This window comes from Poecilia reticulata, chromosome 8, assembly GCF_904066995.2.
Source record: "Poecilia reticulata chromosome 8, P_reticulata-male-v2, whole genome shotgun sequence".
In the NCBI taxonomy this organism is placed as follows: Eukaryota; Metazoa; Chordata; class Actinopteri; order Cyprinodontiformes; family Poeciliidae; genus Poecilia; species Poecilia reticulata.
The window spans coordinates 10,832,582-10,858,745 of NC_088837.1; the positions used below are offsets into that span (position 1 = coordinate 10,832,582).

Below are 26,164 nucleotides of genomic sequence, written 5' to 3' on the forward strand. Positions count from 1 at the left end.
AACATAATAAGAGTCGCTTTAGAAAGTAAAAAACAAATATTAAGCATTTTAATAGAACCATGTACATAACTTTTGATTGTTTCAACTGAAGTATTGCCATGCTCTCTAATGTTTTAGCTTTGTAACAAAATAATAACTGAAAAAAAACAATTCCCCCTTTTCTCATTTACATTTTCTTTGCCTACAATTTTTTTTTTTTTAGAAGTCAATTTCTTATCCTTCATAAGGCACCAGTCCTAATAACACAGAAAGTTACACTATTACCAGGGTCTCACTTTTGGCAGATGAAACACAATCAATATAAAGTAGTTACAAACTGCGATGGTAAAAAAACAAACAAAAACAAAACAAAACACAAAAATAAAAAAAGCAAGTATTATAGGGGGAGTGAGGCCTTTTCATACAAAAAGACTTTGTCTTCTTCAAGAATTTAATGCTTCTGTGGTTTTATTTCTCACCCAGAAACGCTCTTCTTCAAATGGAAACTTCGTACTCCCGCGTGTCCTGTGATCACATTAGAAACAAACGGATTACTTTACGCTTTGAGCGAAATGAACGAATTTCATTGAATGATGGCTCCTTTACTTACTCCCGCTTCGTAGAGAGGGTTGTTGAAATCCGACTCGACTGTAATGGGACTGTAGGAGTGTGTGTGAGAGAGAGATTTCCAGAAGAGAGGCTTCCATTCTAGTCTGCAAATGCTACAAGAGACAAATGCGCTGAGTGAAAAAACAGAGGCACAGAACTAAAAAATGCAGTATTAAATCTAAGAATAGTCCAGAATGGAAATCCAAAACTATGAAAACTCTATGGATAACAGAACTCTATGGATACATGAAAGAGTTCATTTCTGCTCTGCTGGTTAATAACATGGTCTTTTAACCTTTAACTTTAATTAACAGCATAACTTACTTTGTATAGTACATGTAAATGCCTCCAATCAGGAGGATGACCAGAATGATGGGCAGAATAATCGCCAAGGCGATGTTTTCACTCAGGATCTGACGGGACGGCTCGAAAGACTGGGACACTGCAAAACAGTCAAACGTCAATTGATGATTTTTCTGTCCTCATTAATGCAAAGTGTCCTTCACTTTGTGATAAAAATACGCCTAAAGAAGCACATTTAGATCCCACAGACAGCAGCTCTTAATGATGTAGGAATTGATTTTAAATGCGCTTGAGATGAGAAATCACCTTCTGACTTGTGGTCGTCCAAAAGCTCCTCGTATGCCACTGAGAACAATAAAACAAGATCTCATCAGTTTGCTTTCACTCAGGTGTGTTTCATGCCTAAAGCAGTGATATGCAAGAGTAAATTACATTTATAACCAACGCACCATGAAGTCAAAAATCTTGTTTCTAAAATTAAAACTACTTATAACCCAAACTGAGTAAAAGAATGATGCTGTTCTTATCTATTATTTGATCCAGAGCAGTGACAGGTGGTAGTTTACAAAATGGGAGATATGGCTCACCACCCATGATGACATTGAAGCAATAATGAAATCTATCAGTTGTCTCCTGAATGACATTTATACTGATTTCCTGGACATTCATATAATTGGGATTAGGTGAAGGCTGTCTATGGAAGAAAATATAGCCATTCCCCAGACATTGGTGTTGGTTCATAGCATTTAATCTGAAGATATAGAAAACCTACCTTGATCAAGCTTGAACAAGAGTCATTTATAGAAAACAGAAATTCTTGAAAACAAAGGTCAGTATTGTTTTAGTTTGACTTTCCATGTCAAATAAACATCTTAAATATTTTTTCCAAAGTGCCACATATCCTTATCTTGGAACCTGAAATTCTTTAAAACAAAGTAGCGGACTCATGGAGCCTGTTTATCAAGTCAAGTTTATCTGTATAGCACATTTGTGCAACACGTGCTGTACATGATAACATCTGTGAAAAGATGGAAAAAAAGGCTTTTTTTTTAGAAAATAAGAACTAGATGTAGAAGGTGTGTGGCATGAAAAGACGCAAGCAGCAAAAAAATAAATAAAATACAACCTTTACCTTTGCAAAAGGGTGGCGGGCTGTTCCACTGAGATGGGTGTCCAGGAACACATGTGATAATGACCTCTCCAATGAGTTCATAGCCCTCATAGCAGAAGAAGCGCAGAGTTTCCCCGGCCTGGTAGCTGTGTTTGTATAAAGTTTGGTAGCCGTTGTCGGGGACTCCAGGGTTTGGGCATGGGTCATATTTCACTGCATATAACATACAAAAACACTCTCACTATCAGATTGACATCAGCAGCCATCAAGAAAAGACAAGGAATGTTGGAGAAGAGACAAAAAAAGGCCTTACAGACACACTTCGGGCTGCGATCGCTCCATTTAGGGGTACCAGTGTCACGGCCGTAGCAGGAGATTTGACTAGGCCCTTCGAGTTGATAACCCTGATTACAAGAGAAGCGCACGACTGTCCCCAAAGCAAACCCGGCTTCAGGACGCACGGAGCGCGCCCCGTTCACCACCTCTCCTGGATCAGGACACTGTTGCACTGTGAGGGGTAAAGTCAGACACAAGTGACACAAAATTAACCAAAAATGTTTTAAAAAATCAAGAAACCTTACGAGGCGTAGCATCCTATTCTCAGTCATGTCTGGTTACACAGCATGTTTTTCCAAAATGAAAGAAAAAACCCCCCACTAATTTCTATTATCCTATCACCTTTAACACATGTGGGTGGGGCGCTGCTCCAGGACAGGTCCCACTGGCAGGTGATGATGTCTGAGCCGCTGATGTCATAACCTGGCTGGCACTGATAGGTCAGGACGCTGCCTCTCACAGGAGAGGAGTGGGATGAGCTGATCCAGCCAAACTCGATTTGAGGAAGAGTGGGGCATGTGTCGTTCGGTTCAACTTCTGCAGAGAGAAAGAGAGAGACTTGGTGAATGCAAATTATTTTTTTTACTGATCAGTGAAACAAACCTAAACAAGCTTCGTATGGTAAAGCAAATTGGATTTCCAGTTCACTCACCACGATAATGAATAAGAAACCCCTGACTGAGGATGAAGCTGGAATCATCCGGGTCGCTCTGAAACTGAATGGTGACCTCTGACCCCCCAGACACAATCTGGAAGCGCTCTTTAGAGCCCATGTACTGGCCGATCACATGAGACATGACGTCATGTCCATCAAACACTGTCAGCACATCCGTGTGACGAATATTCAAGCTGAAAGAAAAATGAAAAAAAAAAAAAAATGTCAGCTTTCAATTCAGAAAGGGTTTTTCTTTTTAAGTCGAATAATCCACCCAGCTTCTGCTTTATTTTATGGCTTACAGGAGAATGAAGAAAGGAGATGGCACTACAGGCAATTGGTTTTATAAAACAAACTCATGAAGTTATTTATCTATGTATTTCATTAATAATTGCTAAATAAAAACTATGATATGGATTTGGTTTTGGAAATGAAACAGTTTTTGTTTTGTGCAATTGTTCACCAGTAAACCTCATTTTCCTCCTTTGGGGTATCATAAATATGCTGATGTTAACATGTTTTTACACATTTGTACATTCTGCTTCTGAATGTTCAGAACATTTCACAAGTTTTTGAATAGCTATCCACTTGTAACAATAGATTTTTATTTTTAGTGTAGCCTTTCAAACTAATTTACTACAAATTAACACAACATCATTATATTATATATGAAAATACAATTGTGTAATTATTAGAAATCCACATAAAATATATTTATGCTTTAAGTATGGCTTTTTTCACAGATGGGACTCTAAAATGGGACATAGGAAAATAACGTATTAAAAGTCAAATTTGCATATTCATGCAAATTCCTATAAATTAAAAGGCTTAATTTGAAAATTAAAATATTAAGATTTTGCCACAGTTGTATTCTTTTGCTGAAGCAAGATTTGTATTTACATTTTTATTAAACAGACGCAAAGTCTGAATAATTACTGATAATATTCAATTCACTTTTCCCCTATATGTTTGTTAGCATATCACATCTGGACCTCCAGTTCAATTCGCTTCTCCTCATTACATGGATCTGCCAAATACAGTCAAGGCCCTTGGAGTAACTCTGGGCCAGTCAGGGGACAGAATGGTACCAGAAGGCTCGGTCAGCTCTCCTCCACACAGAGCTTAAAGAACAGAGCAGACAGCAGCATTAGGTAAGAATTGGACCTATAAACATGGATCAGTAATTACAGATTACAAACAATGTTTGAATGAATTGAACGTGATTAATGGGAGAAATATGGAGCATTAGTGAATGGGCTTTTGGCCTCATGATCAATGGAAGAAAATGAAGAGCACATTAATCTTGTACCTAAAATAAGTTTTATTCGTTGTGATTTTTTCTACTTATAGTTTAAGAGGCTGAAAAAAAACATGCAGAACTCTGGAAAATGGAGTCTGGAAAAATGTGCACATCACTTGTCCACCCCTTGAATTAGGCTTTAGCCTTTTTAAAGCAGAATAATAAGTACTCCAGGGTTAGAGCTTAATAAGCAATATATGTCCACTGAAATGCTCTGAAAGTTGAACAAATATTCGTAAAACTAATTTAAGATATTAAGAGAAGCCTACACGTGAGACCAAAATCTGAAGAATGCAAATGAATATTCAGAGACTTTAGAAAACATACGGAGTGTAAGTTAAAAGACCTAATACTTACAGAGCACTCTGTAAGTAAAAAGGAATTACTAATCATAGGTACTGCTATCAGTTTCCTCTCTGTACCTTTCTGCTACTGCATGGATTCTCAAGGATTCAGCTTATTAGCATCTATCATTTATCTTGCAAGGTACTGCAGATGGCAGCTAAATATTTTTTTTCTAGAATTAAAAATTGAAGACAGTATTTAGCTTTTAGTGCTTAGCTAAGGTTCTGAGTCATACGTTCCGTGCTGCTCTACGTTTTCACACCACGCCATCACTGTGGATCCAACATCCTGCAGCTTCAGGCACCCATCTTATCAAGATGCAGTGAGAACACCCAGAAATAGACATGCTGAATATATCATGTGCTTCAAGTCAATACAGATTACTATTTTAGCTACCCTAGGTATGTGGTATATTATAACTAAGGACTTTTAAAGAAAATTTGACTTCCCAGCTGTCTTTTTGTTGCACAACCACAGCTCATGGATTAAACTTACCCCTGCACACAGGCTCACTGTCATTCCAATGGGGATTGCTGGGGTCAACGCACTCGATGGTTCCTGAGCCCTGCTCCATGACGAAGCCTGGAGAGCAGCTGAAGGTGACAATGGTGCCCAGTTGATATGAGATGTCACTGCTGCTGAAGTTTCCATGAGGCATGTAGGGCTCCCAACAATGCTCATCGTCGAAAGCTTCAGACACACAGAGAAAAAGATCATTTCTAGTTCTCTGTTTGGCGGAATCTGGAAAAAGAAATGAGGTAAAAGAAGTAGGCTTAGCATCTGAAGACCCCGCTCACCCTCATATCTGAGTGCCAGCAGCAGAGGAATGGAGGAAGAATCAGCTATGAGCTCCAGGTACAGGGTGGAGCCCTCGCTCAGCAGCCCGCGCTCTGGGACGTCATCGAGGTCAGAGTCAAAGAGCAGATGGGACAGGGAGCTGTTCCCACTGCGGACAAGCAACCTGGAACAGGACGAGACATAAATGAGCAAAAATACTATGATTGTTGTCTCAATAAGGACCATATTTGGAAAGTAAAGGGAAAAGTGATTCTCTGGTAAAACATGCTGGTCTCTGAACCATTGTTGCTCCTTTGACCTTTTTTTTGTGAAAGAATACTCAAAGATTTTTACCTAATGGTCTTGATGGTACATTTTCTGGTCATTAAAATCAACACTGGGGATTGGGAGTGCCAAGTAACATTTTTTGGGCTTACAAGAAACCATTGAACAGTAGAATTATTAGCATTGGCATGCAGGGTTTCCCCCAGTGTATTATAAGCCTGGCTGGCTGCCAGGCATTTACCTGCTCTCCCGCCAGGGTAAGCGTAGTTTATCTTAAAAAGGTTTTTTCTATAGACAAGTAACAGTGATAGCAAAGGTGGATTAAACTAGGTGTATAGTTGACACACTGAGCTGGGCGTAAGGGCACCAATACCATTCGTATCATCCCTGCATCTGCCTGTTGGCCTCATGTTATTTCTCATATTATTTCTAGGTTATGATGCATGCTCATGCACCTCCACATTTTTGTAACTCAGCGAGGATCACATGCGCCACTGTAAGTCTCCATCATATTTCATCCGAAGCTTAGTAGACGTCTTTCAGCACTTCATATTCGCGCATACTTTCATACAACAGAGCAGACCTGCTTGGGGAAAACCCCTCCTGCTTCAGGATACCTCACGTGATTAAACTAACATTTAAATCTTGACGGTTATCATAACTATGAAGCTACAAGGACTTTCCTCTAACAATAAGTACAAATGGAAATCTTTGAGATCATTATTCTGTGCAGGAAGCCCTTGGGGCGAGGAACCATACTAGCCTGGCGACCACAAGCATCAACTCTGCCCAGGCCGCAGCAGCACAAACTACAGGGGCCACTATAAAAGCAAAAACCTAAATACCCTGAGAAGAGTGGTAGTAGGAAAGACTCTCTGTAGCAACAAAACATTTTTTCCCCCTCATCCATTTTGTTCACTCTGCAATTATTACTTCAGATAAGCAAGTGTATTGATATGACATCTCAAACTCCAAGCTTACCTGTCATCATCTTCATCTAGAGCGATCCTCTCAAAGTGCAGGTGCAGCCTGTGTCCCTCCTTGGCTTCTATCAGCCAGTGGCAGCTCAGATTATTTCCATTGCTGTGGTTGCTGACAGGCGGAGGAGGTGGTGACAGTATCCGTCCCACAGTTGCATTACGAATCCATCCTCCACAAGACACAACTGGTGGAAAAATGGTAAGTAGTGTTATTTTCTACAAACCGTAAATCAGCCACTGCTGGTGTCATTTCTCTGATTTTAATCGTCGTACGCACCAACACATTGAGGCTCATGAGTGCTCCAGTGGGGCTGCGTCGTGTTGACACATGTTGCCACCTCATGACCGCGGATCTGGAAACCAGGATCGCAGTGGAAGTGCGCCTGACCTCCAGGATGGATGTCTGTCACCGTCACTCCACCGCCCTCGGGCGAAGTGGGGAATGGGCAGGAAAGCAGGAAGGCTGGCAGGAAATTGGTAGAATAAAAATGAATGCGGAAGATATAAAAATAGTCTAATATTACATCGGAACAACTCCTAATGATTCAATCTTCTGCAAATGTGAAAGTATAATGTCTTTTGTCATAGTATTTAAATATCCATTCAACCTTTATGTGGACATTCTCAACTAATCTGCAAGGTACTGATCATAACAATGTAAGACAGGCTATCTGCTACATGTCTTTCTTTATCTTTGTCGAGCTTCATTATCGTTCGTAATCATGAGATTTGCATGGAGTATAAATTCACCACGGAACCTGCTACCTGGTATGTCACAAGTTTTTTGCTGAACTGTAAAAGTGTTGATCTCAGTTTTTCTTTTAAAGTGCCTCATGGTGACATGAAACAGACAGAAGTGATTCTACCTTGATAGTGGAGGCTGAATGTGCCATGGTTGGACTGCCGGAGACTGCGGTAGTGAATGGAAACCTGATTGGTGGTACTGCGGATCACCTGGCCCTCTTTCATCAGCGTCTCATTGGCTAAGAGCTCCAGCCCTGCACCGCCGTGACCCATAATCACCAGAGATTCTTCCTTTGAAAGGTTTGTCTTCCTCACCTTGAGGACGAAACAAGAAGATTTACACAGCCTAAGCTAATTAAATAATAACACAGAAATTCGCTTACTGATGCACTAATCCTACTGTGTTGATTTTCACCTTTTGTTATGAAATTGGACAGTTTTGAAATCCTGCTATTCATATTGTAGTCTAAACAGAATTATATAGTCTTTCTTTAATCTGTTCCTTGTTGATTTATGTTTTATGTTGCAATCTTTACTAAGTTGTGCTCTGAAAATTAGAATATCCGATTATATTTAATTCCTGTAAACTAAATATCAAATCAAATATGACTTTAAAAAAAACTGACTTTGTAATTTAACGCCTTGAAATTGGGCCTCTGTCTCTTTAAAAACTCCCTCTCTTTCTGAAACTACACCTCCAGAAAGTCATCACCACATTGCTCCTCTATTAACAACATCTATTCAACAACATATTTACCAGCGTTTCCCTGAGAAGTAACTTGTCTAATGACCCCAGCAGTTCCACCAGGTGTTTGCTAATTGCTGCTGGCTAGTCTGAAGGAGCAGAGTGGGGGAGTTGTGGGAGTAGCACATTGTGAGGAGGAGCTTCGTCTTGAAGGCGGTGCTAGGTCCACAAAGTCATTTTGCACAGCTGAATGGTTGCCAATGGAGATTAAAGGATTTCTCAAACATGCATGAAGGAATCAAGGCAACACTCTAAGTATGTTTTTGATGATGGAATAAGATTATAACATGATGTAAAGCTAATTTTACATAATACTGCCCCTTAACAACGGCCTTATCTTTTTATCAGACTATTTAGTTAAAAAGCTGATCATGTGATCGGTTTCTTTAAAACTAGCATGCTTTTTGTTTTTAATGTCTTAAGACACTTTGTATTGCTCTTGTGTTCATGAAAAGTGTTCTTCAAAAAACGTTTGAGACGATTAACTGATAATATGAATTATATTGTCTATATATTATGTTAAAAGTTAACATAAAACAAATCAATAAATTGCTTTGCAGCAAAAAAACGTTCATAAACTTGAAGGGCCTTGAGGCTTTTCAGTTCACACAACCTGAATTTCCACACCGTAGCCTGGATACACAGTAATGCTGTAGGTGCATTCCAGAGTAGAAAATGAGGACGATGATCCAGGATCAGGAGACTCAACAAAATCCTCCATTGCTGACAACGTGGCATTGCACTGCACTGTAGAAACAGAGAGATAACAGAAAAGGAATTAGAAATGAGTCAAAACGTGTATTATAATTAAAAAAAACAGCCTATCCTGGCAAGCTTTACTAAAAACTGGCTGCTTTTACTAATTTTGTCTATCAAGAGCTCTGAAGAGGTTTTAATTTAGTAAAAACTGAGTCCAACATGTCTTTTTCAAGCAATGCTCTCATTGTTAGGCCAGCTTTCGCTTTATCCCCACTCGTCCATATTGGTTTTAGTTGTTCTTCACCGTTTGCAGATTCATGCGGGGTGACTGCAAATCAATCAACGCTTTGTTGCAGACTCAAATTTAGTATGCCCCACGGCACAATCGAGCCGCGGCAAGAACATTTTCAAGACAGCTGAAGCGTTACTCCAAGGCACAACTCTTGCTGGTGAACAAACGTGCTTGAGATATCTCCTGCAGACAACATGAGATCAGCAAACCACAATGACCACTGACGGCAAAATGAAACACTTGAGGGACACAGGTGACGCTCCCCCTGTCTTTTTATCTCAAGCACGCTCACACCTCAGAGATCATCTGTCTCACATGACATTTCTCTCCCCGGCTCTCACTCACAAACTATGAGAGCTGCGCAGGCACCGAAAGCCAATAGAAATGCTGCACTGGTGCATCTCAAATTGTTTTTCTGACACTCATTAGCACTGGATCGTCTCCATCACCCCATGCTGGTCATAAGGCAGAGTATTGACTGACAGACCACAGGCAGGCAAGCATAGTCCTACTATTAATATTTATACGTTCATCAAATAATAATGTTATGTGCTCCATGTCTGGTACTGACTTTACTTTATGCATAAGGGTAGAAATTATGGAATAAATATATCCTATCTAACTCATTATCAGTTTCTATTCTTGCTGTGGGCTGCATCAAATTTCAAAGCTGGAAAGCAACTTATCATCTTCATACTCAAAATGTGAAAAAAAATCATACTCCTTGAATTTTTTCCACATTTTGTCACTTTTGTGAGATTCACAGACCCAAGGTAAAGCCAAATTATCGAGCGGAAGAAAAACCAGACCTTGGATCGATCACTGTATTTTATTCAGTGCTGTCAGAGTGAAGGGGGTTGAATGCAAATGGAAGCAGAACTTTTCAGATTTCTATTTTAAAACATTTTGAAAACATTTCTCACACATGTCACACATGTCCACTAATTTGGTTGGTCCAAATCTCAAATATTAATTAAAGTTTGTGGTATGGATAGTTTGGTAGGCGACTGTAAATTAATTTGTGCACAGTTTTAGAGCACAAATATATATATATATATATATATATATATATATATATAGTGTGTTTATGATTTGGTCTGAATTCTTAACCTAACTTAAACTAAGCATCTTCTTAAGAAGAAAAAAAATAGCAAACTTATACTTGGCTCCAAACACAGTATGCAGTTGGTTTAGTTGGTTTAGATAATACTAATGCAGACATAAAGAAAACTAAAAGCAAATGTTCTGGCACTGCAATGCCAGTGAGGAAACATAAAAAAAGCCATGTAACAATTTGAAAAAGTAGTCAAAGGAAAGGACCTGAGAAAACTTGGCCCTACTGATCACCAGGAAGCTTGCAACCCTGAGAACAAAGCACTAACTGTGATGTATGGGAGTGACAGCATCTATTATAAGGTATTTTACTACAGGAGGGACTGGTGCACTTCACAATATATATAACAACATGAGGAAAGAAGATTATGTGGAAATAGTGAAACAACATCTTAAGACATCAGCCAGGACATTAGAGTTTGGATATAAATGGGCAAAGACCTTAAGTATACTAACTAATTCATTATAAAGCGGCTTAGTGACAACAAATTCAATGTTTTGAAATGGTAAAAGCTAAACAGATTGATTTTATAAAGTGCTTTTATGGTCATACTGATTGAAATAGCAATTTTAAAGCCTAGATCTCAATCACAGAGAAGATTTCTTACATATAAGGTGTGCAAACTTGACTCAGTGGCACCACTTCTGTCAGCAGGAATAAGCAAATTTTCCACCAAGCTACTGTGAGAATCTTTTGGAAAAAACCCCAATATGTTTTAGTCAAGTCAAGCACTTTAAAAGGGAACCCTACCAAATGAGGACAGAGTTGTAATCCTCTGACATCGATGAAATTAAAAACAAAATAAACAAGCTTTTTCCTATTCTGGAGTTCAGCATTTATTATGAGTTAAATAGTTGCTTCTAACCTTAAATGGTAAAAGTTTTATTGGCTTTAATTTCAGATGGTGAGGAAAACAGCCAAGTACCTTTTTGTACAGAGAATGCAAATATGTGCTTTAAACTGTACAAACACAAACACCTGAAGCAAAAGAAATGCCAAAGATGCTAAAGGTCACAGAGAAAGTTAGAATCGTTGCAATGAGAGTTGATGATTAGAGGTGTGAGGAAAATGTTAATTTATCCCAACTGATATTGTGATCGTAATATTTATCTATATAAACTTTGCATGATTTCCAATAATTATGTAACTTTGCATGCAAAGTAAGACCAGCTCGTCATATTTTAGTTAGAAGACTGCGGTTTTTGAATTCAAATCCTGCACTGTGTGAATTTATTCTGGAAAAGGCACACTGCTACCCCTCGGGTCCCTCAGATGTTCGTCAGAGTTTGAGTGAGAATTAATATGAGTGTTAGATAAAGGGCAGCTACTGTAGGACGAATAATATGAGGGTGCTCGAGAAACAGATGCTAAAGAGTAAAAAGAATGCGGTTCAATTACTGTTAAAAAAAATATGCTTTTCAAGGGGACAACAAGTGAGGGTAAACTTGTACCTGGCATGTGCATTGTGGTTATGGTGGTGGTGGTAATCAGCGTGGTGGTGGTCTCCTCTTCCAAGGGGAACGAAGACATAGGACTCCTCGATCCGGTTTTGCCCGCGGCAGAAGAGGAGCCTAAAGCGGTGGTGAGGAGCCCTGGTGATATGGCTGTTGCTGTAGACTCGGCCATCCCAAGCCCAGGCACCGCCTGTGTCGGATTGGTAGTGGTTCCTGCAAAGTTAATGGCTTCAGTTTAATGCAATTTCCCATGCGAGAGGGCACTTCGTGGAACAAAGTACGTGCGGAACTGACGAGCAAAGTGTTTTCTGTTTTCTGTATACCTGATCCTCCGGAAACCTGTCCCAGGTACTCTTTACTTTGCAGAGCAGCGTGTATCAGCTCACCTGGTGGGTAGGAGTCTGGAGCTGACGTCGGTGAAGTATCAGACTCCGGAGTCATAAAGGTCATGCCTGAAATGATCAACGCTGGTTACTGCATTTGTTAGTTGCAATGCAAAGAAAACACAGTGCCTTCCAAAATTGTGTATACGTCTTTAATTATTCACATCGTGTGACATTTGCTCGCATTTTACTATTTAGTGCATGTTCTTGTGACGTGAATGTCCCCTCAGCAGAATAACTGCAGTCTAGAATAAGTCAAAAGTCTAAAAGAGTGGAGTCATTACCTTTAGATTTTAAATGGAGAAAAAACAACAAGCATCAGACTGATGCAGCAAAAAGAAAAGAAAAAAACAAAAACGTGCATGCACTGGAGAACACAAACAAAATTACCTGAAACCATGTGCATCACGGTGACAGAGAACATCACAGCTGCGAACCCCATGTTTCTGAATGACCTGAGAAGGTTAAAGGAAGCAGAATCCAAAGGAAGCGTTTTGTAATTTTGCACATTTCTCTGCCTATTAATAGCTCATAATAGCAACAAGAGGCAAAGGAATCGCACAGTGGTAATGAATAGGCCAACAATGTATTAGTCACCGCAAATCTGACTGATATGTTTACATAAAACAGGCCATAATTGACTGAAATCAGATCATGTCGACATGATGCTGTAAAAAGGCTCTCCTAAAGCAATTTATGCGTAGAATGAAACGTGACGTTAGAAGTCAATATGCAAAGCATTGCCACTGACGTCGTAAAATTATGACACAGGAACACACTCGGTTTTAAGGTGTAATATTCAGGCTTTCCCTCCTCTGCAATTTCCCATCTAAATCTGCAACAACGCGCCGAAAAATGCGCTATTCCAAAAATCCAGCTAGCCAGCCCATATCGTCTCCGAAGGTTCCCCTTGAATTTCATTGTCTCCAACCTGTTAGTTGTATCAAAAATGCTCCTCCGCTGCTCTTCGAGGCGTTTCCTCTGTCAAAGATACCAGCCAGGTGTGTGACATAAATGATGGGGCTTATTCGAGGGAGAATCACCCGGCCCTCTTTGTGCGGAGGACGATTTTTTTTTTTTAACATCAGTCATCACCGCTGTTGTTTCCGCAGCAACAATAAAAAGGTGCCAGCTGCTTACCTGTCTTCCAGGATGCTTTCACTGCCCTTTGTTCCCCTGTCTTTTCTTTTCTTTTTTAAAAAAAATTCTCGTATCTCTGTTGGTTTTGTGTTGCTTAAGGCCGTAAACACTGCTGTGTTTGTACTGGTGAGATTGCCTCTAGCTGGTTACCGTGTGCTTGACGCATTCGGCTAAGATGTGAGGGCATTTGTGCTGGAGCGTCTAGTGCGCCCTAGCGGCCGAACGGTGGAACTGCAGAAGTTTACATCTCTTGTCTGCTGGAGAGCTGGAGCTGTCCACCAACACGGTGCTGAAGCTGTCAGACACGGAGCTCCACGGTGCATCAAGGTAATCTGACAGAGATGTTTGATCCGGCGCTAGAAAGAGATTTTTCCGCTTGCATGCGCTGCTTAATAATGCACGGCAAACATTTTGCGCCAGGAATTCCCTTGAACGGCGGGTGTTTATGCCGATGTGGCGAGTAAACACGAGTCAGCTGAGCTGGTGCAGAGCAAAGAGACAAAATGAATGCTCACGCCACTGCGAGAAGCATCATTTTATGAAGCATCCAACGCCTGCCAGTGGAGAGCATCACTGGGGTTGATGCAACAACAAGTCTGCAATGACACAAAACTCGCATGCACGTACGTTCAAACCGTGCATGCACTTTTATTTTCTGCATCAGTTTGACCGTATATTACAAACAATATAAATCTTCCCCCTTTGCCGTCCTTTATCACCCCTTATTTTAACGCATATATAATTAATCTTTTCTCAGATGACTGAAGGCTTGCTAAAATTTGTTCGCCTTTCAGAAACTTACATCTATGTCGAATTATACTGGGGAAAAAATTAGGCTGGGTTGTTCATATCTATGCTGTTTTTAGTTAAAATTGCTTCTTACCGTTAACGAAGACTTATTAAAAAAATCCCACACTGAAAGTTTTGGAAAATCCAACTTATAATTGATGCATTATTCAAAAAGTAATTATTATTATTATTATTTTTAATTTTTTTTACAAAAAGGACATCTGACACAAATGATGTTACAACTAAAAATCATTTAATAATTTACATTACAAAGTAGGAGTGTTCAAACCTTTTGATGTTTTGGCCAATATGATCAAATTATAAATATAGCTGCAGGACAAAGATTATTTAATGTTTGAAATAACTAACATCACAAAAAATTTATTGTGATTTTTAACTAGCTCAAAAACAAACTTACAATAACAACAGCACATACAATCTGACTATTTTGGAGTAAAGGTGGGAATCAGCAGAGGCAATATGACATCAGTTGTGATGTTGATAAAAAAAACTTTTCTTTACATTCTTTTTGGCAGTGATATAATCAGAAATTATGATTTTTCTTCAATTAGTGTGATTTAAGTTACTAATAATAGTTTTATTTTGTTTTAAGATACTAACATGCCAACCATGCCAAGTGAATTATTTTAGCTGCATCTCAAAGGAAGGAAACAGAGGCACTCTTGGCTTTGTAAAAGCAAAACACTAAATAAGGTCAGTGTCAGACTCAAGTTGATTAGGACAAACTTATTAAGCACTAGGTGCATGATCTCAAGTTTTCTCCTGCAACAAATCCTTTCTTACTTCTAATTTGCCAAGAGAACATAGACTCTGTATATGACACTGTGTGGCTGAGAGGAAACCACAAAGGGTCTTTGGCTCTGTGCTGGATAAGCTTCTCCCCTTAAATATTGAGCAAATTGACTCCTAGTGCATGCTGGGAAAGCCCTCAATCCATACTGACCCCAAAGGAGATTAGAGTAAAAGAAATAAACAATTGTTCTCTTTGCTGTAAACTTGTTGCATTTGCCCATTGAATACAGTATATATCAAGTGCAAATGAAAACTTTGCATTTCATTATTGGCTATGCTTCTTAATGAACAGACTGAAACAAAAGTAGCAAATATAAGGGGGAATAATTTTGTGTCTAAGTTTACAGCAGGTTTATCTTTTTAGCTAGCCTAGCCTATCACGGATACAAGCGGCCGAAATGGGTTTCCTCCACAGGGTGGCTGGGCTCTCCCTTAGAGGTAGGGTGAGAAGCTCGGTCATCCGGGAGGGACTCAGAGTAGAGCCGCTGCTCCTCCACGTCGAGAGGAGCCAGTTGAGGTGGCTCGGGCATCTGGTCAGGATGCCTCCTGGACGCCTCCCTGGTGAGGTGTTCCGGGCACGTCCCACCGGGAGGAGGCCTCGGGGAAGACCCAGGACACGCTGGAGGGACTAGGTCTCTCGGCTGGCCAGGAAACGCCTTGGGGTTCCCCCGGAGGAGCTGGAAGAAGTGGCTGGAGAGAGGGAAGTCTGGGCCTCCCTTCTGAAGCTGCTGCCTCCGCGACCCGACCCCAGATAAGCGGAAGAAAATGGATGGATGGATGGATGGATGGATGGATGGATGGATGGATGGATGGATGGATGGATGGATGGATGGATGGATGGATGGATGGCTAGCCTACCGAGCTCTGAACTTCCCACAGAGCACTGAGCAATCGCAAGAAAAATGGCCAAAGAAATTGTTCTGCAGTGAAGTTTGTAGGCGTAAAATGACAAAATCTGAAAATGTTTCAAGGCTATGACTTTGTTTGCAATAAATTATAAGAACAGTTAAATCTAAAGTTGAGATTTCTTCATCTGTTTTGCTTGCAGTTGTTCTGCGTCACCCTCATCTGAAGGATGGACTGGTCGATAAACACACTGCCTTTGCCTGAGTATGTTGAGCTTGGTGTCCATTCACTGAGTGGCCTTCTGTGGACTCTGCTGTTCCTATTTCTGTGGCACTGCTATCGAATTGGCTCTGACCTGCCAATCCCTGGCCGTGCCGGAAAGTTAAAGTCGAGCTCAAGGCGCTCCATGATCTCCCGGAGCGGCGTGTGTATGGGAACAAAATGCAGCGCCAGGTCTAAGTTGTTCAGGAGCGACCAGATTACACCTTTCATTTCCATGGAAACAGCAAAGGATGAGGAGCAGGGACAGGGTTACCTCACGCCAGTGCTGAGTCATGCCTTGTTCCCTGCCCAGGCATCTGCAGAAGCCAAGAAGCTGTACGCAGCACTGCAAGAGTACGCCAAGCGTTACAGCTGGGTGGGCATGGGCCGCATCCACAAAGGCCTTCGTGAGCAGGTAAGAGACTCAGAGCTTACTACTGAGAGTTAGGAGTCATTCACAAAATTTTGGTTTAATATTTTAGTTATGTGGCTTAAAGAATTAAAGAAACATGGCAAAAAAACCCCAACAAAAACGGGCAACTTTGCCATTTCTCCAAATTCAGGTCAGACTCAACGATCTCTCCACCATTCAAAAGCCACATCTCTTCTTCCTGCCGGATGTCCCAAGTGTTCCTTTCTTCCCGCGCGATGCTCACCGGCATGACATCGAGGTGTTGGAAGCTAACTATCCTGCCATCTTGGCTGAGTTCCAGGCTGTTTACCAGAGAGGCACAGACTCCAAGTCAGGCTGGACCTGCCTGGGGCCAAAGGTACAAGGCAAGAAACATAAGCACAGAATGCAGCAGTCTGAGGAAATTATACTTACTGAAAATGTCCACAAATGAGGGTTATTATTTTTTTTTTAATTTGCTTAAAAGTTTACCCTAAAAAGGTGACTGGAATAAATATGTAGAAAAATTAAATAATGAGACATACCGTGAGTTGTAAGTATATTAATATATCTGGATTATTAGGCACTTCATGAAATAGGCAAACATAAAACATTGAATGATTATGAAGTGAAAGGAGCATATTGCGTGGTTTAAAATGAGTCTTTACTCATATACATGTGAACAATGTTATTTAGAACCTTTTACTTTGAAAGAAGGAGAGACATAAGAAATCTCAAGATTATTAGAGTTTCTTTAAATAACAATAAAGCTAGATATAAGGAAAGTATCCAGCAGGACAGTGACTCTGAACAAGCAGTCAGATTTAAATTAACATTACAATCATGTATTAAAGTGGGTCAATCAAAGAAAATGTATGCTAACACTTGGACATCGATTTTCAGTTTTTCTCTCCACTCAGTTTGAGTCGGCTCAACCATATTTTCAATTCTCCAAAAACGCTGAGAGCTGTGAACACCAAGAAAGAAGGCCTTTACAAATTATACACCCAATGGAAGTGAATACACGGATTCCTGACAAACAGTCCAGATTTAATTTGTAAAATATCTGGAAGAAGTGTGTTGGGTAAAGCCGAGGCTTAAACATGGAATATGTTTTCTTTTTCAGAGCCAGGCCATGTTTCCCTTGTACAGCGCCGGGGTCTGTGTGGCAGAGAACTGCCGCTCCTGTCCCTCCACGTATCGCACACTTCTCTCTCTGCGTACTTTCATAAACAGCAACTCGTTGGGATCTGCAGGATTTTGGCTGCTGGGCCCCGGAGCGATACTGGGGAGCTCCTACGGACCGACAAACATGCGCCTTCGCTGTCACCTTGGTATGTGAACGATATGTATTTTTTCTTTAAGTAAAAAAAAAATTCAATAGTCATGAAACAATTTTGTTTATTTCCTTCCACAATGCTAGGATTCACTTCCATGTACTGCTGCTCCATTGTTATGTTTCTCGATGGAGTTCCTCCTTCAAGTCTAATTCTAAGTCTAATAATTTCATGAACTTCACATGCACTTTGTTACAAAACCAATCATCTCATGTGAGCATAACTGTACTCAAAGTTATATAAATGGTTAGAAATGCATTAGCATGAGGTTGAGGTTAATTTCTGTGTTGTGCATCTTGTACTTTGGCCCATCTGACAATAATCCTCTCAGTTTTAAAGCCAGATGGGACATTTCTGTGTATTGTCATATCGGAAGCTGAACAAAACCCACTTCCACAGGTCTGCAGACGCCCCCTTCGTGTGAGCTGGTGGTGGGAGGGGAGCCTCAGTGTTGGTCAGAGGGGCACTGCCTCCTTCTTGATGATTCCTTCCTTCACACCATCTCTCACAAAGGTAGGAAATCCTCACGCATCAAAAGCAAAATCCGTTTAGTTTAAAAGTACACCTCCACCTATAATCTGGTGTCTTTGTGTCTTCTTCAAAGGTCCTCCAGAATCTGGACCCAGGGTCATTCTGAGTGTGGACCTGTGGCATCCAAACGTGGCTGCAGCAGAGAGACAAGCTTTGGACTACATGTTCACCCCTGACCTCTGAGTTTTGCTCCTGCACTTCACCGTGAGCACTGTGCAGGGATGCCTTAACTTAGCCCTGCCCGTCCGGGTTCACGCGTCTCATTCCAGTCAGAGAATCACTGTGTGAATCCTCCCTTAAGAATTAGACAAGCCATCGGCCACACATTCAAGCAGCGTTGGATGTTTGGCCTCTCATTTGTAGTCATTACAACAGTTTTACTGTTATGCTACCTGCATGGCATTCTGACATGAAAATACAAGCAGACAGCACCTGGGAGCACAAACAGCAGCGCAGGGGTTAACTGATGTAAATTTTAACATCTTAAATGTGTTTACTATGCTAATGCATGCAAAGCCTCAGACTTGTTATTGTTACTGGCCTTATCTGAGCTGTTGTTGCATGTGCATGGGATTTTAGACACCATCTTGAAACGGTGTGTGTGACTACCGGTGATTCAACCAAAAAACTGTGAATACTTCAGTAAGAATGACAGAAATTTAAATTTAAATGTATTTTCTCTCCTGAGATATTTCCACTCAAAATGTCACCAAATATACTGTGTTTTCTTTTCTTTTCTTTTCGTGATAACACAAAGCTGTTTGTATGCTGGAATGTTTCTGGTCACAAAGTTATTATTATATTTTTGATTTCTTTATAAATTCTCTTTGCTAGTTTGTTTGTTGTTACATATTTTATGTACAGTAAAAGATAAAAAAACAGAGTGTAAATGAGAGTTGTTGTCAATTGTGTCTTTTCCTTGAGTTAAAGTAAATTAACTTTAACTCAAGTTAAAGTTAATTTACTTTAATTGAATTTTATCTGAATTTAAATGTGATGAAAATGAAGACAAAATACAATTAAAATCTCGTGTTTACTCTCCCTTTAAATCAGATTACAGTTTTCATACTTAATGTTAGCTTGGATACTTCCTTCACTTTCTATTTTCTAAATTACGAATGATTATTCTTGGACACTCTTTTATTACTTTCTTTGAGGTTTGAAGTTTACATATACTAAGATTATTAAGCATTTAAACAACATGGAAAACTTTAATGGAGACACACTTGCAGATATATTTTAAGGTAAAAACTCAAACACACTTCTTTCTTGTGTAGCATCACAAAACAACTACAGATGCTACAGAGAAAAATACATTTGTCTCCCTCAAATATGTTTTGAGGGAAACTAAATAATTTTTTGTGTAAAATGGGGGTACCGACTTCAGAACAAAGGTGAAACTCTTTGTGAAGAGGCTTCCTGAAGCGGGCAACAGCGTTATCATCAAACAAGCATGGCCTGACTCAGAAGAGGAAGAAGACGTTGCTCGAAATCCAACTGAAAAAGCCAGATGACAGTTTTCAAATGCACCCAGAGACAAAGACCTTCATCTTTTAATGCATCTTTTGAAAAAAACAAATTTTCTGGATATGACAATGTATTTGGATGAAAGAGGGCAAAGCTTGCAATCTCTGTAATAATAGTAGTACAGTTTCCAAAAATGAATGTTTTATCAAATTAGTGAATTGCTGACTCTGAGTTACCATTAGGAGTGTGTGTGTGTGTGTGGGGGGTGTGTGTGTGCGTGTGCATGTCTGTCTTGTCTCTTTATGTTGGCCGAGTGACTGCCTGCTGACCTGTGCAAGGTCTGTCTTGTCCACTGATAAGTGGAAACAGGAATGAGGGAACCATGACCCATGAGCCTAGACAGGATTAGGACATGCATGGATTAAAAAACAGAAACAAGATTAACTCTTTGACAGACCAAAGGAATTGGTAATAATAACTTAATGCACACTCAAGATTTTGAAGTATTTCATTTTCAGTTTTTTATGCTTAAAATAAAATCTCAAGTATCATGCCAGTGATAAATCAGCAAAATCTAAACATCCATTTAAAACATGCATTTTAATCACAAACAGCATTTTGAACATTCCTATCTCCTCAATGCTTCAGTCTTTCTTTCTTTCCTTTTTTGTAGGCAGTAAATGAGAATTAGTGTGGTGATTTTATCTTATCTGCCATCTGTTCCTCTGAGGGTCCCATGTTGAGGATTACAGGGCTGGAAATAATCCCACCCCAGAGAGACAGATTAGTCCCGAGATTGTTGACATGTGGTCCTATGTATGTTGCTTCATGATCTATAACTCATTTGTCTCTGTTCTGTGCAGGGTAAGAGAGGTACGACGTAAAGTTTGGAAAAACTTAAAAATTGTAATTAATTGAAAAACAATCTTACAGCTTGTCGCCGAGTGAGAGACTCGCTGACAGCTAAATGGAGATTGTAGGACAGAAAATATCGCCATTTCTGCCAGATGTCATGCAGAGATGTTGAGAGGCTACTAGCTGCATGCATGTATCTTTAACTCTATCTGTTTATTTATTTAACAAACAGAGCTGATTCTCACTATTAAATAGTTCCTCTGTTATGTAATAGCATTAGTTAAAATCTGCAGAATGAGTAAAGTGGTTGGGAAGAAAAAAAAATCCACTGTACTCACCATCAGTCTGATCTTTAAGCATAATATGAAGCCAGTCATACTTGTTCAGCTTGGATTAATGTGGTGGGTGTAAGCTTACGTTTTATTTATTTTAATGCTTAACAGGAAATGTACATGTAAGTGTTAGTGAATACAAAGCACGCAGTAATCAGTTGTGTGTCTTCACTGTCACGCAACTGTGAATACCTAAATATCACAATCGGATTTCCTATTCTTCTGCAAAAACAAAAATATATAGACATGTTTTTTATTTGCAGTATTACATCCTTATTGGAGTGTCTTTGGGTTTTACGTGTTTGTTTTGATTGTGGTTCATGCTCTAGATATATTTTTTATAGGAAAATGTCTGGAAAATGAAGCTTTGAGTGGATTGAAAGCGTTCAGTACCACACCAGTAAAACTTTTTCCCCAAAACAGGTTATGTAGACGGTTGTGACGGGGGAACCCCCACACCCCCAAAAAACTTTATTTCTGATTTTAAAAAAAGTTTAGTTGAATTACTACAAGATATACTCTCAATAAAAATGCTACTAATTCGACATCTAATAAAGAAGACTGTTGACAAAATCTTTTTAAAACATAAAACAATCAATTTCAGCAATTCTTGAATTAAACTTACATTTACTTCTATCAGTGGAAATACTGTAAAAGCTGAAAGTAAAATATTTCATAAATGAATAACTAGAAGAAAAAAAGTCAACTATTTGGATTTCCTAGCTTGAAATACTGTGAAAATATTTGTAAAATGAAAGTTTCTGGGTAAAAAGTAGACAGGAGGCTGTTTGCTGCTCAGATTGTCCTCCAGGTGTCACCACTGAGTCAAAGAACTGCAGGCCTAATTCAATGCTGAGGAGGCAGAGAGAGCTTTTGTCTTTGGGAGGCTCATTCCCATCAAACCAGCTGCAGTTCCCTCCCTGCAGATACAATAAATAAAGTGGAAGAAGCTGCAGCCCATCAGGACAGAAATGCTTCTGTTGACCACAATCGTTTTCAGCTGCTGCTGCACAAGCCAGAAACACTGACAGCTAAGATTTCTCTGATTGTTCAGGGCTGTTTAACAAGGGTTCAGGGTTCAATCCAAAGTCTTTACCGCTACTGTTGAAGCATTATTTTCTTTATTTTATTTTCTTGGACAGTTAAACAACTTTTTTTTAAACAAATGACACAAATTGGTAATTCAATGAAAGATTTCTGGAGAACAAAAGGTAAAAATATGTAACAAATGTAACAGAAAACTGTGAAATTACACATCAAAAAAGTTTATTTCTTATTTTCTTAAATCAAGAACTACCGCTGAAAATTTCTGCCCATCATTTGTTGTAGTAAATTAAAAGAACATAATATTAATGTAACTAGAAATTTTGATTATTTACAAAAAAAGAAGAGTTTGTCAGATTAAAAAAAATATTAAAACAACATGGATCCCCTTCTGTCTTCATTTTGTTGTCCTCACTTCTTTGACATCATTTTCACAAACTCTGGAGAGAAAATGAACAGCAGATTGTTCATTCAAACAGAAAACAGAAGCCACACAACAACTTCTTTAATGAGGAAATTGAGAATTAGGAAAGATTCAGATTATAATTTATACTGTAAAACAACAAATACACCACCAGCAACAAGGAAGATAATTAGTCAAACTTTGTCTCTTCAAAATGGACAAAAAAATAACTCAACAAAAAGAAAACAGAAAAACTTAACTGAACTCAGTTCACCTCAATCTAAACAAATCAAATCAAATCAAGAAATTTTAATCTCAGTGTATTAAGTCAAGGTCTCTTTATTTAACTCAACTCATCAAATCAAAAAAGGCCAAGTCAACGCAACTCAATTCAGCTCAGCTTAAGTTGAGATCAAGTTGCTTAATTTCACCTAAAGTTAATTAAAACTCAAACCAAGTCGGATCAAATCAGATTTAAAAAATCAAGTCAACTTCAGTTAAATTAATTCATCTTCACAGAACTCAAATCAATTCAGTTAGATTGATATAGATTTCATTCAATAAAACACATTTCACTATAGCAATAATTGATAACAAAAGTCAAGTTATTTTGAACTATATTTCAATGGCAAACAGCATCACTCTAACTAACTAACTAACCAACTAACTAACCAACTAACTAACTAACTAATCCAAACCCATTTTCAAAACACTGCAGCCAGATTAAGCAAATCAGAAATGACCAGTTTGGGGGAAATATAAGTTTTCTAGCAGCAGGAAGCCAGCAGATTGCAACGTATTATTAGAAAGAAGTTAATTATAATCCTCTTTTATGTAACATTGCCGCATTCTGAACCACATTAATTATGCAATTTCACAAAGCAATCCTCCAACTTAACATCTGAGTACAGATGGTTACGTAATGCCGATATTTCACTGCGATTATGTCTTCTTTTTTCTTACCCTCAAAGTCAACTTTTCCATCTCCATTGTCGTCGACTTCTTTGACCACCTCTCCTATTTCTTTCTCACTCGTCTGCTCGCCCAACAGCTTTATCATAGCGAATTTCAGCTCTTCGGAGGTGATGGACCCGTCCCCATCTATGTCAAACTACACAAAAAGAACAGATTTTATTCATTTTTAATAAGTACATTTAATAAGTGGGGTTCCATATTGCACAAAAATATAGATAAAATGTAGTATATGTTGAGCTCACCTCTCTGAAAGCATCCCTGAGTTCTTTCAACCCGATCATCCCGGCGGTTTCATCCAGAAGCTTGGGGGTCATCAGTTCCACAAAATCCTCAAAGTCCACCCGTCCCCCCACTGCGCCAACAAGGCAGCAAAATGACAAAAACATTCGGTTTATTTTACATCACAGTGACCTACAGTGATTGACATTATCATTTAAACCGAATAGGTACAGGTCAGGATGTATATGAAAGATCCTAAAGCAAATCCTGCAATCAAAGTTTAGCATTTTAATTGTCAAAATGTGAATTTGTACATTTTTTCTTGAGTATTTCTGGAAGAATTGAAAAAAGATGCATTGATTGATAGTGGAAAATAGTGGTCGTATTAGAAAAATGGCTTTAGCTTTTGTTCTAAGCTTACATGATCTTTAAATTATCTGCAGATAAGAGAAAGTAACATCAATGGGACTTCTTCTATTAGATCTGGGATAAACCTATATTGTTTAATGACTTTAATACACAGTTTACTCACTGTTCATGTTAATGTTTTGGCTCAGTTCAATCAGCTCCATCTCAGTCGGCATGTAGCCCATGGTTCTCATCAGGTTCCCCAAGTCTTTGCAGGTAATAAAACCATCCTTATCTTTATCAAACTCTATAAAAGCTTCACGTAGCTCTATAGATCACACACAAACACAGAAAACGGAAAATTGTCAAAACTTAAAAGCTTCATTAACTCAGTGTTTGGAGCTGAAAACACCGTCTTGACATTACCTTCAAGCTCGTCCCGTGTGAGATTTCTTGTCTGTAAAACAACAAAAAGTTTGTTTCTAAATAAACATTTAACCTCAGATCAATTTATACATACAGTTACACTATAAATATGTTATATTTTGTTCAGTGCTGCACATTGTGTCCATTTCCAAAATATAAACTTCATATATTAAACATATATTATTGGAAATGTATACATAATCAGAAATATATGCTAACAAGAAAATAACAATCTATCAATAAAACTAAAAAATGTCAATTTCATATTTCATCTTCTGGCAGTTTTTGAAAAATGAAAGGTTTTTAATCAGGTTTTTGTATTTCTTCAGCTCAAACTCTATGAGGTTCTTAACTTTGGTCAAAATCTGGACATGAGTGACGTTTGCAATAAAAGTACAAAATCCAATGAAATGGTTTTAAGTAAATTGAGTGTTTGAGCAGAAAGATGTTGAGTACTCATAATTCCCCATGACTTGCAGAAAGTTTGCGCTTCTCAAACCGCGGTGCAGTTATTTGACCTTTGTACAGTAAATCAAAGGTCACAAAAAAAGCTGGCTGCAATAACAAAGACGTGAACACAAAGATTGGCCATCGATTGAATTTGAATTTGCTGAAATCATTTGAACTGATCAAGATGCTAAACCAAGAAGCACATGCTGCACCCTTTACTGTTAAATCATCAAACTCTCCTGACTTACTTGTCTCCTCTTTGCTCCTCCTCTGAGAAAGATGCAGGGCTGCTTAATGCTCATGATGAGATGCTGAGTCTAAATCCTCTTCTAGCGGTTGTGGCTCGGTAGAAAAATAAAAGAAACAAAATTTCCTGCCTTACATTCCACCAGCCTGTATCTTGAGGTGTCGTTGAGGATGAGGATCTCTCTGTGAATGAATCCAGCAGCGGTGAACTCTGCAGCGATGTGCGGTGACGTCTCGTGTGGATTATCTTTTCAGCTTTTGTCCGGAGAGACAGCGTAGGCTTAATGGGGACCATAGCTTCACATGGTCAGTGGCCAGTGGTTGGAGCATGGTGTTTTTCTGCAGCACTCATTGGATGAGAGGAAATGGCTACTTTAAATTGCCAGCCATGCACAAGGGCAATTCAGTCGTGGTTTTGGACGGTGCGAGAAAGCCAGATTATGACGAAATATCAACTAAGACAATCATATTCATTTAATTTAATTATTTGTGCAGAACTTTGATAAAAGCTGACAATGCACAATTTTTAATCCAGCCATTACACACACAAAAAAATTCTCCACTTAATAGTGACTTTATTTTAGTGAAAGGCATCTATAGAGTAATTAAAATGTCTAATTTCTTACTAGTAGAAATTTCTCTGGGAAATAATTCAATAGTAGGTGTAGCAGAGTAATAAAAACAGACATAAATGATCTGAAATGCATAATAATTGCAAAAAGACAGATGATTAAACAAATGGATCAAAGTTTAGCAGTCTAAATATTGGGATCAAAAGTGTAAAATGTGGCAGAAAGATTCAAAAATCACTAATGCCAATTATTTTATCAGTTGCCATAGTAATGTTATTTGACTGAAAAATAATCCTGATTTAATTAAATATTGTGCAACAGAAAGAACTCGGACAGAAATGTCCCAACATTCATCCATTAATCTGATACATCCCCGCCTCTCGACTCTCTCTGCTCAGTGATCAGACTCCTTCAGCGTGCTTGTTTCCTAAAAACCTCATGCCTTTTAGGCCTTTTTCTACTACGAAACAGAAAAACTCTCAAGGGAGCTAAGAACTCTGTCTAATGACGTTTACAGTCAGATATTTTGGTCCTGTCAACAGGAGGACAAGTTTTAGGACACTTACAGCTATAAAGTCAACTTCTTGTTGTCTTTATAGATGTTTTAT

At 38.9% G+C, this 26,164-nt stretch overlaps 3 protein-coding genes across 5 annotated transcripts; 1 reads left to right on the forward strand and 2 right to left on the reverse strand.

Annotated features, from left to right (window-relative positions):
- Window positions 1-38: 38 nt before the first annotated feature.
- On the reverse strand, window positions 39-13,397 carry LOC145552508 (seizure protein 6 homolog). The gene is given in 21 exon segments (XM_081609869.1): window positions 39-504; window positions 590-701; window positions 913-1,030; window positions 1,198-1,236; window positions 2,024-2,215; window positions 2,316-2,510; window positions 2,681-2,875; window positions 2,991-3,187; window positions 3,978-4,011; window positions 4,014-4,055; window positions 4,058-4,114; window positions 5,134-5,328; window positions 5,436-5,599; window positions 6,682-6,865; window positions 6,958-7,143; window positions 7,547-7,739; window positions 8,783-8,916; window positions 11,726-11,941; window positions 12,052-12,180; window positions 12,502-12,566; window positions 13,252-13,397. Coding segments are annotated over 20 exon segments (2,664 nt in total). The 5' UTR covers window positions 12,554-12,566; window positions 13,252-13,397; the 3' UTR covers window positions 39-474.
- LOC103469159 (aspartate beta-hydroxylase domain-containing protein 2) lies at window positions 13,340-19,114 on the forward strand. 3 transcript variants are annotated; one of them, XM_081609871.1, is made up of 6 exons: window positions 13,340-15,963; window positions 16,274-16,375; window positions 16,524-16,730; window positions 17,478-17,685; window positions 18,088-18,201; window positions 18,293-19,114. In XM_081609871.1, the coding sequence occupies exons 2-6, from the start codon at window positions 16,343-16,345 to the stop codon at window positions 18,400-18,402; spliced, it is 672 nt and encodes a 223-aa protein (XP_081465997.1). In that variant the 5' UTR covers window positions 13,340-15,963; window positions 16,274-16,342; the 3' UTR covers window positions 18,403-19,114. The 3 variants fall into 3 exon arrangements, with proteins under 3 accessions (XP_081465997.1, XP_081465996.1, XP_008414906.1); XM_081609870.1 differs by having other exon boundaries at window positions 13,340-13,874; window positions 15,902-16,375; XM_008416684.3 differs by having other exon boundaries at window positions 13,340-13,578; window positions 15,902-16,375.
- Window positions 19,115-21,977: 2,863 nt separating this feature from the next.
- LOC145552509 (calcium-binding protein 5-like) lies at window positions 21,978-25,314 on the reverse strand. Its single transcript, XM_081609872.1, has 6 exons — window positions 24,987-25,314; window positions 24,289-24,319; window positions 24,047-24,190; window positions 23,538-23,647; window positions 23,284-23,431; window positions 21,978-22,357 (listed from the first exon to the last, which is right to left on the reverse strand). Exons 1-6 carry the CDS (start codon window positions 25,038-25,040, stop codon window positions 22,329-22,331), a joined length of 516 nt encoding a protein of 171 aa, XP_081465998.1. The 5' UTR covers window positions 25,041-25,314; the 3' UTR covers window positions 21,978-22,328.
- Window positions 25,315-26,164: the final 850 nt, after the last annotated feature.